The sequence below is a fragment of the Vulpes vulpes genome, chromosome 1, assembly GCF_048418805.1.
Source record: "Vulpes vulpes isolate BD-2025 chromosome 1, VulVul3, whole genome shotgun sequence".
Taxonomy (NCBI): Eukaryota; Metazoa; Chordata; class Mammalia; order Carnivora; family Canidae; genus Vulpes; species Vulpes vulpes.
In genome coordinates this window covers 9,483,634-9,503,912 of record NC_132780.1, presented here as the reverse complement: position 1 = coordinate 9,503,912, position 20,279 = coordinate 9,483,634, and the positions used below count along the sequence as shown (strand labels likewise).

At 50.7% G+C, this 20,279-nt stretch overlaps 1 protein-coding gene across 7 annotated transcripts in view; it reads right to left on the bottom strand.

Moving 5' to 3' along the window:
* SPTBN4 (spectrin beta, non-erythrocytic 4) overlaps positions 1–20,279 on the bottom strand; it is a 76,111-nt gene that overhangs the window by 13,664 nt on the left and 42,168 nt on the right. For 3 of the 7 annotated variants that reach the window (XM_072752927.1, XM_072752931.1, XM_072752937.1), the window contains 5 exons: positions 18,614–18,704; positions 15,005–15,151; positions 13,503–13,766; positions 3,274–3,498; positions 2,194–2,283 (listed from right to left, as the gene is read on the bottom strand). In XM_072752927.1, the coding sequence (XP_072609028.1) occupies positions 2,194–2,283; positions 3,274–3,498; positions 13,503–13,766; positions 15,005–15,151; positions 18,614–18,704 (817 nt within the window). Of the gene's footprint in view, positions 1–2,193; positions 2,284–3,273; positions 3,499–13,502; positions 13,767–15,004; positions 15,243–16,027; positions 16,195–16,950; positions 16,973–17,122; positions 17,234–18,613; positions 18,705–20,279 lie in introns of those variants that run through there. The other 4 variants (XM_072752944.1, XM_072752963.1, XM_072752961.1 and 1 more) reach the window with 4 other exon arrangements.

Sequence of the window (20,279 nt, the reverse complement as noted above, 5' to 3'; positions counted from 1 at the left end):
GCAGTTTACTGTTCCTCGCTCACTCATACCCCCATGTTGCAGGTGGGAAAACGGGACCGAGAGGCGCAGTTCATCGCCTGAGAGCAAGCAGCTAGTAAGGGGGCAACAGGATTTGGACACAGGACGCAGGCTCCAGACACTGTGCTCTTAACCAAGACCCTGGTGGTGTAAAATACCCACTCATGGCCGAATCGGGCTGAGAATCAGGTTGCTGGGGAGAGTGTGTGTCTAATTCACGTGCAATGAGGCGTGCAAATCTGGGTAGAGTTCAACACGTATTTACACGTGGGTACACGCATACCCAGGTCAGAATATGGGACACTTCTATCAGCCCAGAAGTTTCCCTCAATCAGCTCTGAACTTGGTGCACACCTTACTTAGCTTCTCCTGTGCCTCAGTTTCCTTGTCTTGCAAACGGAGGTGATAATAGGCAACCCTGAGCTCCTGCCACCTGCCAGGCACTTTGCTATGCAGGGGCCTTGCGTGATGCCGCCACTCATCTAGTCCTCAGTGCAGCTCCAGTTCTCTAGGAAACTGAGGCACAGAGAGGTTAAGGAACTTGCCAGCTTCCCATGGCTGGTGGTGGCGTGCTTAATGTCCACCTCAGGGGGTTGCTGTACCCTGGAGCACTCAGAACTGTGCCTGGCACGCAGTAGGTGCTCAGTCAATACTAGATGCTGTTACTCCTCTGCCAGCCCTGGAGCATCCAGCACTCCTGCACACGCACAGGGGAGCTCCCCCTGCCTTAAGCATGAAGTGCACTTGGTTCTTTCCTTCAACTGTAAAAGGGATGGACCAGTTCTTCTTGTCCCCAAACAGTCAACAGCCAAGAGTGTTCTCTGGGGCTCCTGTGTGGCTCAGTCAGTTAAGCATCTGCCTTCCTACTTGGGCTCCCAACTCAGCAGGGAGTCTGTTTCTCCCTCTCCCTTTGGCCCCCCCCCCCCATCCCCATACACAGGTGCACAGGCTCTCAAAAAAAATCTTAAAAAACAAAAAACAAAACAGACAAACAAAAAACACCAGCCAAGAGTGTTTTCATCAAAATAGAAAAATGAAAACAAAACCCTCCAGCCTCATAAAGAACTCTAGCTGGGGCTGGATGGTCACAAATCTTTTGAGAATAATTTGTAAGGCCATCTCCCCATCTTTCAGGGCCCATTCTCCCAATTCCTGTTTTTTGGTAAAGGGGAGTAATGAGAATACCTATCTGATAGGGTTGTGGGGATTAAATTGTTTTTTAAACCCACGTATAACACCCTAGGACTGTACTTAGTACACAGCAAGTCTTTAATCAATGTGTAATTAGTAGTGGTAGTATTTCTCGTGTGTCTTACACTGGGTTTTGGTGAATGAGTTGCTTTGACCAAAAAGTTCCTCTGCTAAGTGATTTGAAAACCACTGCTCTAGACCAATGCTCTACTTATTTAGATGTAGAACTGAGGCCCAGGGAGATGAACAGAGATCCAGAGATCTTAGAGGCTCAAAAGCTCCCCCCACAATGAGTGGAGTAGACACCAGCAGGAGTCAGCGCTCTCTCGCTGATCATCTCTATCCTTTCTCCCTGTGGGTGGTTTGGGTTCTTTCTTCTTGTTACTTTTATTTTTCCTTGTCCAATAGCCATTCTCCTACTGTTACTCATGGGACCCTGACTTTCCTCTGGGGAACCCTCGTGTCTCCATCTCAGCCCAGGTAATTAAGTTAGACTGACTCTACCTGCAGATTCCAAGAGTGGGCCTGAGTCCAGACCAGGCCGACACAGCAGTCTAAATCCCTGGCCACCACGATCAGTTCAGAGATGGGCATGTGACTCAAGCTGAGCCAATAAGAGTTATGGCTGGGACTATTGCTGAAATTATTGAGAGAAATCCTTTTCACTCCCACTGATGGGATGTACATTGGAATCTGTTGGAGGTCTTTTACCATCAAGAGAGGATAATTGGCCTGACAACAAAGCTAATGCAGAAACACACACACACACACACACACACACACACACACAGGGGAGTTGAGAGATTCATGATATCATGGAAGTACCTGAATGCATCTATACCTGCTGTCCACAGTCTTCTCAATGACAAGAGCAAACAGATTCCCCTCCCCCTCCTTTGTTTTTGGCTTTAACCACTTTGAGCTGTTTCTTTCATTTGTATCCCAATGTATCCTAACCCAGACCCTCACCCTGGCTCTGCTCACCTGGTTCTTTTTGATGTACTGCTGGACAGCCTGCAAACCATTGCCTCGCTCCGTCTGCATGGCCAATGGCAGTCGCTCCTGGACCCATGCCTGGAGAGGATACAGGGAGAAAGTCAAGGGGAGAATACACCCAAGGGCCCCTGCATCCCAATTAAACTGTAAGCCACCTGCACAGCATCTAAGGCCCTTCCTCATTAAAGAGCCTGGTCACCTCTTTGGCCTCGTCTCTCTCGACATGCTCTGTTTTACTCTGCACTCAAGCCAGGTTCATGCTCACTTACCTCTGTCCTTTGCACAGACAGGTCTTGCATCCTGCAATTCCCTTTCCGCTCTGGCTCACGGAGACTCTCCCTTCATGTCTCAACTCAGACATCCCCTCCTCTAGGAAACACTCCCTGACTTTGGACCTTGGCCAGTTGCCTCCTCTGGGCTCCCACAGCTTCCTAAACTCCCTCATAAGAGCCCTAACCACCCTGAGTTGTCATTGTCTGGAGATAAGTCTGTTTTCTCCCTAGGACTCTTGAGCCCTCTATGGGGCAAATGGAGTCTGCTGGGTCCCCCCTGTGACCCCTGCATCATTCAAGTACAGAGCTGGGCCCCTAATGATCAAGTGTATGAGCAAATTAATGAGCGGAAGAATGAATGAGCAAGTCAGGAAGCCGGGGACCGAATGAGAAAAATGAATGAATGAGGGGTGAGTGAATAAATGAGTAGCAATAATCAGTGGAGGAAAGAATAAAAGATGAGTCAATGAATAACTAAATGACTTAATGAATAAGTCAATGAATGAATGCAAATGAGGAAACGCGGAAAGGTGAATGAATGAACGAACGAATGAATGAATGAAGAAGTGAACGAGTGAACGGGTGACTAGTCCGGCAGCGGGTCAGTGGGAGGTCTCCCAGCCAGCGCCGCCCGTGAACTCGCCAAGGCCCCCCGGCCCCGCCCCCACTCCTGGCCTCCACGCCCCCGCCGGCCGCGGGCTCCCCTGCGGGGTCCGGTCCCGCCGCCGCCGCCGCGCAACCATCCCCTCCGCTCCCCATGCCGCGGCCCCGCCCCAGTCCCCGCGCGGGTCCTCACCAGCTCGTCGTCGAGGTCGTGCGCCACCTGGTGCAGCTCCTTAGAGGCGAGCAGCAGGCGGCGGCGCTCCTGCAGCGGCTCGAGCAGGCGCACCAGGCGCTCGCCCACCGCGTTCTGCCGCTCGCCCACCAGCTCCTTGCTGGCCGGCTCCAGCGGCAGCGCGGCGGTCTGCGCCTGCAACTCTCCCACCTCGCGGTACCACTCCTCCACCTGCGACTCCATCGACTGTGGGGACAGGGGCAGCGCGGAGTCAACGGGCTCGCCCCTCCCTCCCCATCCTGCTGTGGCTCTCCAGTACCTTTAGGGTGACCGCCGAGACGCCCCCATTTCACTCGGCCCTGCTCAATCCCTCCGTTAGCGCTGTGCTCCTCACTTGATAACTGCCACACGCTAACCTAGTTCTTGCCTCCAGGCCTTTGCCTCTGTTATTCCCTCTACCGGGTTCTGACTCTTCCAAGTCAGTTAGATTTCAGCTCAGACGTTACCTTCTCAAAGAGACTTACCTGCCCCCCTGGGGTAAAGGCCATTAATTCATTAATTCTCAGGACCACCCTTCAAATTTGGTGATATCCTCTTTTTACAGAGGTGGAAGCTGAGGCCCAGAGAAGTTAGGTAATTTGTCCAAAGAGCCAACTTCCCCAAATGTCATAAGTATAAAGTGATAGTGATTTAAATGGTTGGTATGCCATAGGGATAGACAGAAAGCGCAAACGCAGACCCCAACACCCTGGAGAATTCATACATTTTACAGATGCCATTTCAAATCCCCAAGGAAAGGATGGATTATTCAATGAGTGGTCACGGGCCAACTGGCTAACCAATTTAGCTGGATCCCTTCCTTGCTCTTTATGCTGAAAACAATTCCAGATGGATTAAAGACTTAAATGGAATAAGTAAATCCATAAGGCGCAGAAGAAAACCTGGGCAAATGCTTTTATAATCTTAGGATGGAGAAAATCTTTCCAAGCAAAAAAAAAAAAAGGAAAAGAAAAAATCATAAAGGGAAAGATTTATAAATTTGGCCACATAAAATACTTTTGCAGCAACCCACATTTCTAGATGTAGTTAGAAGGCAAATGGCAACCTGAAAAAAAATTTAACATAACACGTAATAGAACAAGGAACTAGTTTCTTTGACAAAGAATTCCCTTTATCCTGCTTCCTTCGTATCCACTTAGCACCATAAGACAATTCTGTCCTTACTTGTGGCTTTTTTATTGGCCTCCTTCTTCTAGAATGGGAGCTTCATGAGGGAAGGGTTTATGTCAATTGACTTCTGTATTTCTGAGCGCCTAGAACAGTCTCTGGCATGTAACAGGTCTTCAGTTGCGATTTGTTCAATGCACAAATGAATGTCACTGGCAAAGAAAAAGACTGCCCCAATTCGAATAGGCACCACTCCCAGTGAATAGGCAACACAGAGAAGTAGAAATAAGCACACAGGGGCAGCTGGGTGGCCCAGCTCAGGTCATGATCCCAGGGTCCTGGCATGGGGCTCCCTGCTCAGTGGGGAGCCTGCTTCTCCCTCTCTCCTTCATTCCCCACTCGTGCTTTCTCTATCTCTCTCAAATGAATAAATAAAACCTTAAAAAAAGAAGAAATAAAAATAAGCACATGGAAGAGATGCCTAGTCTCACTAATCAGCAGGAAAATGCAAATTAAAACAAGGTACCCTCTCCTATTCGCCAGATTGGCAGACATGTGAAAGATGGATAATATCTACTATTGGCAAAGATGCAGGGAGATGGGCATGTTCAGCCACTGTCGGCCAGTGGTGGTGTAAATTAGTGGAGCCTTTTTGGAAGGCAACTTGGCAGATCCTATCAAAATGCAAAAATATTTATATGGTTTGACCCAGCGCTTGCACTTCCACTTCTAGGAATACAACTAAAGAAATACTGGCACATGTGCACAAAGATGTTTGCCCAAGGATGTTCACTGTAGCTGAGATGTGTGTCCAAGGATCACACTGTTGCAGAGTTTATAATGGCAAAAAATTGGAAACAAACATGATGCCCAACAAGAGTGAAACGGTTAAACAAATCCACATCAGTATGGAATAATGACCAAGAGTTGTTGTTAAGAGAAAAAAGCAACTTAGAACACACATTTGAATATATTTGTCATGGGTTGCACATTCATAAAAATTCTCTGGGATAAACAAGAAATTAATCACAGATGGTACCTATCAGGGGGGATGAGAACTCAGTGAATGGAGACTGGGGTGAAGGAGAGACTTGTCACATAGGATTTTTTTTATATAGCTTTTGATGTCTGAGCCATAAAGTGTAATTTGTAAAAATTTTGAATTAAAATCTTAAAATATTAAAAATCCATACAGGTAGTCAGTAAATGCACAGAAAAAAGGTTCAGAGGGATCCTGCACACCAAATCATAACTGAGGTTTCTTTGGGGTGTGTGAATGGGTGGTATGGTTAAGGGAGACGTTATGTTTCACTGAAGACCTCTACGTTAGTAAGATCTTTAACCAAAAGAATATACTTATGTATTACTTGTGTGACTCTGAACAGATGGGGGAAAGCCATGAAAGAATTCAGTATTACAGCAATGAAGTTAAGTGGTAACAGATTAGAGCAAAGCATTGCAACTCAATAGTCAAAACCCAAGAACCAAGTGAAGACTTTTGTTCCAAAGTTCTGGAGCGCAGAGCTGCTATAGCTCAGGCCTTCTGAGGCCTGAGCTCCGACTGAAAAAAAACCTAGAGCGCCAAGAGGCCTCATGGGCCAAGCTAGCCAATCAGAACACTGAAAACCACCCTGGCTGTGGGGATTGGGTAAGAGATGGCATGTGACCTAGGATCAGCCAATGAAATCTCTTCCCACTTTTTAAACTTTTTTTTTTTTTTTAAGTGCCTGGGTAGTTCAGCCTGGTTAGGGTCTGCCTTTGGCTCAGGTCATAATCCCAGGCTCTGAGGATCGAGCCCCGCCTCAGGCTTCCTGCTCTGCGGGGAGCCTGCTTCTCCCTCTCCCTCTGCCTGCTGCCCCCTCTGCTTGTGCTCTCTCTCTCTTAAATAAATAAAGTTCTAAAAGAAAAAGCAGTTTTTTTTTTTTTAAATAAGTGCTACACCCAGCATGGAGCCCAATCTGGGGTTTGAACTCCCCACCAGTGCTCAAGACCTGAGCTGAGATCAAGAGTGGTACATTTAACCCACTGAGCCACCCAGGTGCCCGAAATTCTTCCCACGTTTGTAGGAAAAGTGTGTGAGCTCAGGAGGGTGCTCTGATTCCCATGCAGTTCCTCGGTTGGTAGGACACAGGCCTGGGGTACTGGTGGGCCAACTTGCCACCAGGCAGAAATAGGCTCCCTGACAATGAGGCCACCACAGAGGAAAGCAGGGCCCAGAAATGGAGACAGATTGCTGAGGACATAATTTGAGTAGCTGATCCAGCCATGCCTGAAGCTGCCTGCCCCCAGAGTTTTTCAGCAAAGTGTGAGCCAAGAGCCTCCCCCTTTAGCCTAAGTCAATGTGGGTTGAAGTTCTATGAACTGCACCCCAAAGAGCCCCAGCTGATGCAGTTCACAATCTGTAGGAGTCATAAAAATGGATAAAAATCAAACGTTGTTAACAAGCCAAAAGCATATAAAAGGAAATTTTCAAAAGGCGCAATTACAAGCTGCAGAAATCAAAGAAAAGTAAAACAGTCACTCCAAAACCTTTTTTTCACTAAGAACATCACTGCAGCAATGCGTAGAAAATCTAAATGCCTTCAAATTCTGGAAACTCTTAAAATATAATCTGAAATGCTAATAAGTTCCAGTTCTCCACTAGATGAAAACCTCTCCATAACCTGCCCACCAAGAGGCCGTATGACCCGAAATGGAATCATCCCAGGACTAACACTTTTCTACTTCTGCAAGAATGCCACATATTTTGAACGCCCATTTGCTGTGGATCCTTCCCTGCAGGCATGAGCAAAGGATACAGAAGTACAGAGGCCATTCAACACACAAAAAGATGTTCAGCCTCCTTCAATGTTAAGGGAAATGCAAATTAAAATAACTGTAAGACAGTATCTTTCGCTTCTCAGATTAGCAGAGAACGAGAAAGCTTAGTGATGCCTAATGATGGTGATGACGTGGGGAGAAGAGAGCTGTCACTTGCAGCTGTGTCCACTGCCTTTTCATGGGGATACTTGGCCATATCCCTCCAAAAGTTTCATGTATACACCTTTTGGCCTAGAAATTTGACTCTGAGGACTCTTTTCTACAGAAATGTTTGCACGTAGGCTCAAATGTGTATGGACAAGGATGTCTCCTACAGTGCTATTTATATTAGCAGAAGCTTAGAAACAGCCCAGAGGTCTCTCAACAGAGGGCTGGTTAAAGATAGATTGTTGAACCACCCCATGGAATACCACGCAACCGGTATATCCATACATTCTTCGACAAGAAAGGACACCTGGGGTGTTTTGTCAAGTGAAAAGCGCAGGCTTCAGTATGGTCTGCCTCTATGCCATGTGCATGTGTGTGTATGCATAGAAGATTTCCAGGACACAGAGGAAACCGTGACAAGAGTGACACCCCCAGAGGGGGGTGGGACCATGTGTAGGGAGAGGGGGAAGAAAGCCTTTTCACTTTTCACATTATACTTCCTACCGTAACAGCCATAATAGGTAACACATTCTGATGCTTGCCCCATGCCAGGCACTGCTCTGAGCACTGGACCAGGATTAATTTCTGTAATCCTCACAGCATAAGGGGCTGGGGGAAGATGGGGATGTTTGCTTTGCTCACTGTTGGATCCCAGCACCTGGCCCTGTGCCTGGCACAGAGTAGGTCTCTGTAAATGTGTGCTAACTTCGTTGTTGGACTGAACACCAGGCTATGATGTTGGGCGATATTAAATATTAAGACTTTTATTTTCTTTCTCTTTTTTCTAAGATTGTATTTATTTATTTGAGAGAGAAAAAGAGAGCCCAAGCGGGGAAGAGGGGTAGAGGGAGAGGGAGAAGCAGACTCCTGGCTGAGCAGGGAGCCCGATGCGGGGCTCGATCCCAGGACTCGGGGATCATGACCTGAGCCAAAGGCAGACGCTTAACGGACTGAGCCACCAGGCACCCCCCAAAATTAAAAATTTTAAAAAGTCAACCAGCTTTACACATCAAAATCAGAGGAGCCATGATACACGCCACCACAAGGATGCCTCTTGAAAACGTTGCTAAGTGAGAGAAGCCAGACACCAAGGACCACATATTGTGTGATTCCATTTATATGAATTGTCCAAAATAGGCAAATCTATAGAGTCAAAGAGAACATGAGTAGAGGGAGTACATTGGTAGAGGGAGCTAATGGGAATGGAATCTCTTTTGGGGGTGATTTGCAAATACTCATGGAAACCACTGACCTGTACACATTAAAAGTGTGCATTTAATGGTATGGAATTAAACCTTAATTTTTAAAAAGATGTTAAATGTGAAACAAAACCAAACCAAAAAGGAGAAACCAGAAGAGCCTACCTCCAGAAAAGCCTCAAGCGCTAGCCATGTGGTAGGTAGTGACACATAACATGAGCTCATGTTAAGAGCTCATGAGCTCTTGACACCCCCCCCGCCCCGCCCATCGACCTGATCCCGACTTGGATCCACTTTGCTGCCTTCCCATTTTCCAGCTGAGTGGACTGAGACTCAGAGGAGCAGTCCCTGGTCCAGAGTAAAGACCACCAGAGCCCGAATTTGAGCCTGGGGCTGTGCTGCGGCACCACAAAATCCCAGTGGTTCTCCATCACCCCAATTCTCTATAAAGGAGGCTGAGAAAGGTGGAGTCACCTGCCTTGGGTCATGCGGTAATGGAACAGGGCTTCAAACCCTGGATGTCCCTGGATGTGCTGCTTCTGTATCCTGACTCTCCCCCTAGGCTGTGCTGAGCTCATGAAGAAATGTGAGACAAAGAATGGGGGGGGGGGTTGTGTTTCCTCTGCCAGAGAAAGAGCCTTGCTTGGGGGTGGGGTGCAGGGGTGGAGTGGGTGGTAAGGAGTCCCCAGGGACCCAGCCCAGCAGCTGCAAAGCCTCCAGTGCATTTTCCCCTGTCCGGTCCCCCTCAGATGGCAGGAGACCAGCCACCCCCACCCTCCCCAGGCAGGAGCCCCGTGGCTGAGCCAGACCAGCTGGTCAGCCCCTGAGGACTGGCAAGCGGGGGCTTGGAACTCTGCCATCTGGCCCCCGGGCCAGGAAGGACAGTTGGACAGGAGGCTCTGAGTGAGGACTGGGGGTCACATGGCCTACACCCCAGGTGGGCTCCCTGGAAGCCAGCTGCAGCATATGCGGGGTGAGGGGGAGGGCAGGGGGGACAACACTGGAGGACGCAGGAATCAAGGGACAGAGGCAGCGATGCAGAATGGAAACAGAAAGAAAAGAGAATGAGAAAGTAAGAGAAATAAAAAGACACGGACACGGGAGATAGCAACTCCCAGAGTTTGCCCCCAGAGGAACTCGGGGAGCAGGACTGAGACAGGCGCGGGGAGAGAGGCCAAGGGGGCAGACCGCTCACATGTCCGCACCCCCTCCGCCCGAACCAGCCTGCTCCAGCCCTGCCTGGCCCCAGGGCCTGAGGGTGCGGCAGCCAGGAAATTTGCCGGCTGGATGGCAGCCGCCCGCCCTCCAGCGTGTGCCCAGTGTCTGAGCTCTCAGGCGGCCCCAGGGGACAAGCGGGGGCCTTGGGCAGCTCCTGAGGCCCAGCTGGGCTCCATCTGGGGGCCGTGGCCTCCTGAGCCACTCCCCACCGCCTCGGGCTCCCTCTGCTGGGGAAAGTCCTACGAGGGGGCCTGGCCCTGCCTCCCAGTCTCTCCGTGAACTCCAGCCAGACCCATGTCTCTGCTGGGCCTCAGCCTCTCTCCCTGGAACAGTGCTTCAACACCTCTCCCTTTCATGGGGAGGGAAGAGCACGAGGCCCCAGATCCTCCCTCCAAAACCTGAATGGCTGGAAGAAGGACAGGGATGATCAAGCTCGCCAGTTACCAGAAAAAATACAAATGCAAACATCTATCCATCAGATTGGGAAAAAATCTAAAAAGTCTGACAATACCAGGTGCTGGTGAGTAGGGGCAGAAACAGGAACTCTCATTCGCTGCTCCGGAGAGAGCATTAACTGGCAGCAGGCTTCAGGCAAGCTATTTGGCAAGATCACGTGAACTGAAGACCGTTCTAACTTTTGGCACTATATTAACATTCCATATATAACCTTCCAAAATACATTTTTAAACTGCAAAATGAGTGTGTGTGTGGGGGGAATGCCCTGAATGGAAACAACTTCACATAAATAAGAACCACACCGAAGGTCAGGAAATAATGACCAAGTAACTTTGAACACAGCACAGTGATGATATACATCCTCCAGCTGAAGACAATTAAAATGAAAATGTTGGGACACCTGGGTAGCTCAGTGGTTGAGCATCTGCCTTCGGCCCAGGGCGTGATCTTGGAGTCCCAGGATCGAGTCCCACATCGGGCTCCCCGCAGGGAGCCTGCTTCTCCCTCTGCCTGTGTCTCTGCCACTCTCTCTGTGTCTCTCATAAATAAATAAATAAATCTTCAAAAAATAAATAAATAAAATAAAAATGTTAAAAACCTCTAAACAAATACTGAAACTCAGATCTGTTGAGTCAGTAATTCTGAAACTACTTGGTAATGTATGTCTTTTAAGCTTTACAATATCCACATGAGGTCAGTACTATCGTTATGCCCATTTTACTGAAGGAGAAACTGAGGCACAAAGAGAGAAGTAATTTCTAGGTCACCGAGTTGGTAAGTCAGAGAGCCAGGCTTGACCCCAGGCAGCCAGGCTCCCACATCCATGGCCTTGACCATGGTGCCACATTGCCTCCCACAGTCCCGCTGCCAAGTGACTTAGTACTATGGTGCTTCCCGTTTGCAGACCTGAGGTTCAAAGCCAGAGGCAAAGCCACTTGCCTAACTAACATCACGGGACTGATAAGACGCAGAGTTAGGATTCAAACCCAGACCCGCCTGATTTCCGAGTCTGTGCCTTTACTCACTTTGATGTGCTGTCAGAGAGGCGTTAGCAATCGTGGTGAGACCACTGACAATGCTGGTGATAGCGGCTGGGGCACCAGATGCCTTCTCTTCCCCCTCCTGATCCACGGTCTAAGCTTCTCCACCCTGCTCTGTGGCCCAGGGGGCTGCCCAGTCCAGACTGCCCCAATCGGCCCCCCTGCCCCCTGCCTTCTGGCTTCCAGATGGGTTAGGCTCAGGACTAGCTGCCGAATTCATGGGGCCTGGTACAAAATGAAAATGCAAGCCCTCACTCAAATATTATTAAGAACTTCAAGACAGTGATGGCAGAGCATATGACCATTACACCAACTTCCTCAAGCTGTCCTCCGCAGAGCATGCCTTCTGTTTCTGGCTGGTGCCCTGTAGTCACAGATCCCCATTTCTTGAGAGCTTACCACATCGCCAACATCTTTTCAAGGGGTCTGAGAGGTTACAACTATTTTATAAAAATACTAAGGTGTTACTTGCCTTTAAAAAAAAAAGATTTCATTCATTTATTCATGACAGACACAGAGAGAGAAAGAGGCAGAGACACAGGCAGAGGGAGAAGCAGGCTCCATGCAGGGAGCCTGACATGGGACTCGACCCCGGGTCTCCAGGATCACACCCTGGGCTGAAGGCAGCGCCAAACCGCTGGACCATTGGGGCTGCCCCGCTACATGCCTTTATTCTCATTCTCTCCCAAGAGCGCAGGGTGGTTTTGCAGGGACCATATGACCCGTGCTTTTGCCACAGAAAACAGAATGCCCGCAGAAGCAAAGGTGAGAATCTTATATTAAGCCAGACGTGAAAGAGCTGTGGCATTGAAAACAGTGCCAATCCTCTAATATTTTTTTTTCAGCTTGGAAAATAAAGTTATTCTTCATAAAAGAATGCTTTGGGGTTAATATGTGATTGATTTGTTATTGTTTTTTTTTTTAAGATTTTATTTATTTATTCACGAGAGACACACAGAGAGAGGCAGAGACACAGGCAGAGGGAGAAGCAGGCTTCTGTGCCTTGCTTTCCCCAATGGTAGAATGAGGAATAATAATGGTACCAATCCCTTAGGGAGTCTGATGCGGGACTTGATCCCAGGACTGCAGGATCACGACCTGAGCCAAAGGCAGACGTTCAACCACTGAGCCACCCAGGCATCCCGTTATTGTTGCTTTTAGTTTAATCGTTTATTTTTTAGTGCAGTAAATATCAGTAGGTGTAATTCACCCGAACAAAAGCTGTTTGGGGATCTCCACGATTTCTAAGAGTGTAAAGAGACCAAGTCATCTGAGGCCGCTGCTGCGCATAAAGCAATGACATCACTGGCATCAGATTCAGATCTGTTTGTCTCTTTGCTCCTTTCACTGTCTCCCTGACAGAACGTGAGCCCCATGAAGGTTGTGGTTTTGGGTCAGTTTTGCCCACTGCTGTATTCCAGCACCAAGAAAAGCAGTTGGCATACAGTAGGTGCTCAATAAAGATTTGCTGCATAGATGAATGGATTTTAATTAGTGTTTTTATGCTTTTATTAGTTTTCTCTCTCTCTCTCTCTCTCTCTCTCTCTCTCTCTCTCTCTTTCTTTCTTTTTGCCAGGCCCTATGCCAAGCCCTTTAGCAGCATAACTATGCAGGAGGTATATCAAAAGGAATGGTGAAGAGCCAAGGCTCCTGGATTTGAATCCAAGCTCCTCACTTGCTACTCTGGGCCAGCAAGTTCGCCTCCTGGAGGCTCAGTTTCCCATGGGTCATGGTCAGGCATTGTTCCTGGCACCTAAAGGCAGGATCTGTTACATCTTAAGAGGCGAAAAGCAACACCCACTTTCGCACCATTCATTCGTGTCAAATGATCAGATACTGATCACTGACTGGCTGCCAGCTAGGAGCAGAGATAATGTAGACACTGTGTCTGTTCCCTGAGCCCTCCCCACTTGCTAAGGGAGATGCTGGCTAGCTGTGTGTCCTTGGGCCAGGTGCTTTACCTTCTGTGCCTTGCTTTCCCCAATGGTAGAATGAGGAATAATAATGGTACCAATCCCTTAGGGTTGCTGGAAGGCATGAGTGACTATTAACTGTATTCCCTTTCTGCTCTTCCTTCTAGACACATTTGAAAGAAATCCTTGTCTTAAATCCCTTCTGTGTGGAATACCTTGAGTGCAGTCTGATCCTGACTCAGGCCACCCCATGGCATCGGGAGTCCCTATCTGGGTCAGCCAGGCCATACCTGTAGCTTCTTGAGCTGGCTGTTGACAGTGGCTAGGTCCCCTCCAGGATCCACATCTTGCAGCTGGCTTTCCATGTGAAGGAGCTTCTTGTCTAGCTCGGCGAAGCTCTGGACCAGCTGGTCAGCCTTGCTGGCCTCAAAGAGCTGCCGCGCCTTGGCCTGGGTGGTACTCTCCAGCTCGGCCCAGCACTGCCGGATCTCACCCAGCTTTTTCCGCACTGAGGCCGCCAGCTCTGGCTTCTCCTGCATCAGTTGCTGGCCCTCCTGTCCCAGAGGAGTGGGAGACAGGAAGTGAAAGGGAGGGGGCAGGTGGTGGGGAGGGACAGAGAAGTATGGGGGCAATGGGACACAGAGACATGGAGACAGAGACAGGCCCAGAGATGGAAGGGACCAACGCAAGGGAAGAAAGATGAGCCAAGAGACAGACAGACATAGAGTGATGGACACAAGAATATGCACGTAAAGTCAGAAACATGGGAAGAGGACCATAAGAAAGACAGATGAGACAGAGACAGAGACAGAGATAGAAGAGATACAGAAAGAGCAAAAGAAGTAGAGAGAGTGAACTTCCATTAAACTCAAAGAGTGGCTTTGCCCCATGCCACCATTTTTGGGGCACCATTGGGTTTAAGGCTGACCTGAGTGTCCCCCTTTGAGTTAGAGGAGTGGGGGCACTGAGGGCTATAGGGCTAGGGGTTCAACAAGAGTAGGAATCAGTTTTGGGGGTTGAGGTTGGGTTCCTCCAAGACTGGAGTCAAGCTCCTTGGCGGCCTAGAGCTACATAGGGTACAGTACATATTAAGAATAACAACGCCATAGCAATTATGCACCTGGGTGCTTGGCCTTCTATTAAGGACTTTACATGCACTAGAGCACAGGGAAGTAGCAATGTTTATTATTTTCTTCTTTTCTTTTCTTTTTTTAAAGTTTTATTTACTTAAGTAATCTCTACACCCAATGTGGGGCTCAAATTCCCAACCCCAAGATCAAGAGTCACATGCTCTTCTGACTGAGTCAGCCAGGCACCCCTAGTTCCTTAATTTTAAAGCGGAGAAAATTGAGGCTCAAAGGGGTTAGCACAATTCACCAAGGCTCACAGCTGGTAAGAGGCAAAGACACAATTGGAACCCAAGGTTGTAGGAATCCAAAGTTCCCATTAACCCTGGGCTTCCCTGGACTGCTCCACCAGCCTGTCTACTTGACCTCCCATCTTAGATGCTTCAAGTGGAGTGGGAGAAAGCTTGGTGGGAGAGGTTACAGGAGGGTAAGGGCACCATGCAGAAGAGATGCTAGCCAATTTACAGATGGCAAAACCAAAGCTCTAAGAGGTTACATGAATCGCTCAAGGCCATACTGCTAGGAGCAGATGTGCAAATGACCTGAAGGGGTTCAGAGGGCGTAGGAACGGCAGGGCGGCAGTGGAGGGTTCAGGAACTGAGATGTGGGTCCCCCTGGAGGCCTTCAGCACCTGGCACAGGCAGAGGGACCTTCTACATCCTCACCCTCTCGATCTTCTCCAGCCACTCCTTATTCTGAGCCAGTTCGGCCATGAATGCCTGGTGCCGGAGCCATCGCTTATGCAGCTTGTGGCCGTCTTCCCTCGTGCCATCCCGCGCCATTAGCATCTTCTCATGGATCCAGCCATCCAGCTGTGCAGGACAGGGGGAGGAGCTCAGCTGAATCCCCCAACTTGGCACAGTACCCCTATTTCCTCCAAAGGTCCCAGATTCAAAACCTAGACTGCTAGATTTAGGGGTAGGGAGGGAGGAAGGGATGGAATAAACTTTGCAAGTAAGGTCTTTATTGGGGGTATGTGGGGGCACAGTTCAAGCTCTTTCCTACAGGTGGAAGATGGATTGGCATCCCCAGAATGCCCAGTCTCTAGTTGCCCTGTCCTCAGGGCAGCCCTTCACAACTCCTCATAAGCCCCCAAAGGTACAGCTTCTGAGCCAGTCAGCCTCCTCCCACCCAGGGGCAAAGAAACCCTCCAAAACTAGATCTCCACCTAATTTAACCAACTTCCAATTTAGCCTCAGCTTCCCGCGCCATCTTCCCAATAGCAACACTTTGACCCTACCTTTTAGTCTTAGCCGCCTCTAATAACCACCAATTCAAGATTCTAAACCCATTCCCAAGGGCATCAAATGAAGAAGGTACCTAGCCTTAACCTCCCAATATGGCCGGATGAACTCTTAAGCAACTTCCCAATTAGAGCCAAGTCTAGTCCCCTCCAATCTGGGATAAACCCATTCCCCACAACCCAAATCCAGCTTTCCTAATGAGCCCACAGGACTTCCCATATTCAGCTCCAGGACTCCAAGACTGCAATTCCCCCAAACCATGACTAGTTCCAGCCCCTAGGCAAAGCCAGCCTCCCAAATGTAAGCAACAGGGCTGCCTGCTGGCTCCCCAAATGAGCCTACCCCAAAATCTAGTCCCAGACTCCCCAAGAGAATCAGACAGAACTTCCTAAGCCAGCCCCCCTCCCAAACTAAAGCCATTTATACTCCCCCCCCCCCACTCACCAGCAAGATCAGTCATCCAAAATGCAAGCACAGAATAGGGCCCCCCTCATTATCCTGAGCAGGACCAATCCCAAAGCTGCTTTCTGAGGTCCCCCAAATAAGATCTGCCCCCCAAACCGGAATCTCCCCACCCACTCATGACCAAACCTAGCACCTGGGACATTTTGCTCCTCCCCCTTTCTCTCCCCCCCCCCAGTCACAAGATCCTCCTCTTCCCTCCCCGCAAAAAAAAAAAAAAAAAAAAAAAAAAATAGACTCTAGCTCTGCCTGGGAGGCAAATGCAGTCAAAGCCAAGGACAAATCCCGAGCCAGCCAAACCCCACCCCGTGTCCCCGGAGCATGTGCTCCCTAGGGGTCCGGGTCAGCTTCAGACTCCGTCATACACACACACACTAGAGCCAAGTCAAACGCTGAACCCTCCAACTCAATTCACAGGTTTCTGACACGCAAGGAAGAGCTCGCCAATGGCAGCCACACAGTGAAGGCAAAGCCCTAAAGGAGATGGTACTTCGTCATCAAGGTAAAGTCCCCCAAAAGTGATTGACCCCCATCATCCAGGGCCAAACTAGAGTCCCGAACAACCAAGGAAATGGCTCTCAAAATCAGAGCCCCCAAACCCAGAGCGGATGCAAGTCCCTCATTGCCCAAAGCAGAAACCCCCTCCCCACAAAAGTGATTTGCTCCCATCATTTAAGGCTAACACAGATCGCCCAAGAACCAAGGAAGAAACCGTTCAAAAGGCGGAGAGCCCCCCAGGCCCAGGGCAAAAACCAGCTCCCCCAAAACCCAGAGGAGAGCCCCCTAGAGAGGATGAGACCTCCGTAAGCCCCAGGGCAGATCCAGACTACCCCCGGAGTAGCCTTAGAAGTCCTCCCCGCGCCGCTTCCCTCCCCTGGGACCCGGCCCCTCAGTCCCGCCCGCACCAGCACCGCGGACAGCTCCCGGCTGCACCGTCCCTCCCCAGGGCTGGGGTCCCCGCGCCGCCCGCGCCCCTCCTTCCCGCGGCCTGGGCGGGCGAGCACGCGCCCGAGCCCCCTCCCCCGCACGCGTCGGCGGGGACGCGCGTCAGCCCCCTCCCCCGGGCGCCCCGGGGACCTGAAGTGGCAGCGGCGTTGGCGGAGCGTCCCTGCGGCGGGCGGGCTCTCGCCCCTCCACTGCGACGGCGGTGGCAGCGGTGGCGACGGCTGAGACTCCGGCGGACGCGCGCCCCCGCCCCCGCCCCCGCGCCGCGGCAGCGCGCCCGCCCGCGCGCGCCCCCTGCCTGCCTCCGTGCCCGCCTCCTTGCCGGGCCTCAGCCGGGGGGTGGCGGAGGATTCACCACCTCCCTAAAGCATGGGGGGCCGGGAGTGGGGGGTGGTTCTGCGCCATCTCAGATTACTGCTACTTGGTCCAGAACAATCCCACGGGAGGGAGAAGGAGCTCCCGGACCTAATCGAAGGACAGGAGGGGGGTGCCTGGGGCCCGGGCTACCTCAGCTACGTGAAGTATGGGGTGGGGTGGGGGTGGGGTGGGCTCCTGAACCATCTCTAACGAGAAGGGATTCCGATTCCCGGCTATCTCAGGAATATAGACAGGCGATATGGGAGGAGTCCCGGAACATCTCAGAAGATGTTGGCCAGATGGACTTCTAACGGGGACTGCCAGAATGATCTCCATCGGGAAGGAGGGAGACAGTTCCCAGGGCCGTCTCGCGTGGGACTGAGTCCCAGACCCACCTCTAATGGACTTGAGTTATGTGGGGGTGGGAGGTACGGGCCCTTGTCCATTTCATATGTGGGGAGAACACTCTCCTATGGGGGTTCACCGCGGAGGGTGTCAAACCATCTTTTAATAAGAGGAATTAGGGCCTGGTTCCTGAACCATCCTTGTCTGGGTTAAACTTAGGCACTGGATTATTAGGAGAGGGGTGGTGATGATCCTGGATAGTTGGATGAGGCCGGGATCATCTCTGGGGGTTAGGAGATGTTTATGGGGCCATCTCTAATGGGAGCGATCTTTTATGTGGTGCAGAACAGCTTCGATGGAATGCAGGGGAAGGGAGGGGAGATAGCTTGCCTCCTGAACTGTTTCAAAGGGGGAAGGGGACCTGAACCATCTCTGATTGGGGCGATCCTTACAGATGTGTAGATCATCTCTAAAGGGGATAGAGCTTGATTCCTGGACACTTTTAAAGGGGTGAAAGCTTGTTTCCAGGCCGTCTCTCTGAGCGAAGTTGCGCTCTGGACAGCTGGTCTACCCCCTCCTGTCCCTGCCGGTCTCCCACCACTCTCCCCAGCAAAGCGCTTCTCACAAATCTCCCGAGAGAAAGGTGAGATCACCGCGCGTCCCCGCGGGACCCGTAGGCGCGAACGCGCGCCGTTGCCAGGGGCGCCCAGGGCCCCTCCCTTTCCCCCGGCGGGACGGGAGGTGGAAGCTGCGGAGCTTGCGCACTGAGGCTGGAACCCGCGCGCCCCCTGGCGGCTCCGAGTGAACATAGCTCCGCGACCCACTTAGACGGGGCGTCCCCGCCCCCATGGCGACTCAGCCCTGGAGCATTTCCCTCCCTAGGAAAGAAGTCACTGTGCCCAGCACAGCTGGAGTTCCTACCTCGTGGCAATCTCGGAGGAAGTGCTGCAGCCCGAGTTGGTCGTGTAGCTTCTGCATCCATTGCCGGGCCCGTAGTTGGTTTTCTTGGCTCCTGGGGATGGGGAGATAGGGGCTGGGGCAAGTCTGGGGGGCGACACCAGCAGTAGAGCTGTGAGGGCATCAGGCTTGGCAGGGCTAGGAACCCGGGGCATATGTAAGAGCGAGGAAGAGGCGAGAACAAAGTGGGGGGGGGGGGAAGCAAAGAAACATCAGTGAGGGCAGAGCCAGTGAGCTGGGGAGGGGCAGAGGGAGAGGGAAGGAGAGAATGGGAGACAGAGGGACAGAGATAGACAGAGACCTGGAAAGAAATACAGACACTTAGAAAAAGAAAGAAAGACACAAGCCCAGAGAGATAAGAGACATGCAGAGTAAAAAATATAGAGTGATAGTAACTTAGAGATGAAGAGACACCTGGAGAGAAAAAGACACCAGGAGGGGGAGACAGACTCAGTAAGGGAGAGAGAGAGAGAGAGAGATGCAGAGGCCTAGAGAGAAATAAACACACTGACACAAGACCAGAGACAGGGAGAAGCACACTTCAAGAGGAAGTGATTGACAAAGAGAAGGAAACCCCGGGGAGGAAAAAAAAATGAGGAAAGACAAGGAAAGAAATGCAGCAGGGTAGTGAGGCAGAGAGAGAGACCAAGAGCAGTAGACAAGGAGAGAGAGAAAGAGGCAGAGAGAGGGAAAGTGATGGAGTCAGGGCAGGGACACAGGGAGAGGAAAAGGCAGAGAAGTGGCAAGATGACACCGGTAAAAGATTCAGCTAGCCAGATGGGAGGAGGGTGCAGCAGAGCTGGAGAAAGGGAAGAGAGTGGGGTGTGGGCAAAGATGGGGCTACAGCCACACAGAGTGTGGGCAGGTGCACTGGCAAGCAGGGCCAGACCTTTGGCCTAGGTGAACTGGCCGGGCTGGATCCAAGCCCCAGCACCCCGGAGCCAGCCCAGACCGCAGCCCCAGGCAGCCTGGCCTCCTGCCCACAGTACAGAGTGCCCAAGAGTCTGGAGGGGGGCTGGGGACATCCCATTTTCCTTTGTCTTGCACAAGCCATTCCCACCTCAGGGCCTTGGCACCGGCTGCTCCCTCTGCCCGGAATGCTCCCCCCACCCCCAATATCTACTTAAATACCACCTTCTTAGTGAAGCCCCTTCTGATGGCTCTCCAAGACTTTCTGGCTTTCTTTTCTTCTTTAATTTTCACTTGCACTTAGCACTAACACACTATATGTTATTTATTTATCTTGGCCATCTCCCCCACTAGGATTTCATTCCACAAGGGTAGGAATCTTTGTTTTCATCACAGATATATCCCAAATGCCTAGAAAAAGAGCCTCACACACATCAGGTGCTCAATATACATTTCCTGAATGAATAAATGAATGAATGAATGAATGAATGAATGAGACATAAGGCAGAGAGAGAGAGAGAGATGACAGAAACAAAGGTAAAGTGTCTGAGAAAGACAGAGGAGCAGAAGAGAACACAAAATCAGAAAGATGCAGATGGAGGGAGAGAAAAACAGGGAGAAACACAAAAGGAAGCAGAGACTCAGAGATCTACACCCAAGTGGAGGCAAAGGGGCAAAGAAAAGTCACAGAGAACCAGGGGCATGACTGGAAGAAGGAACA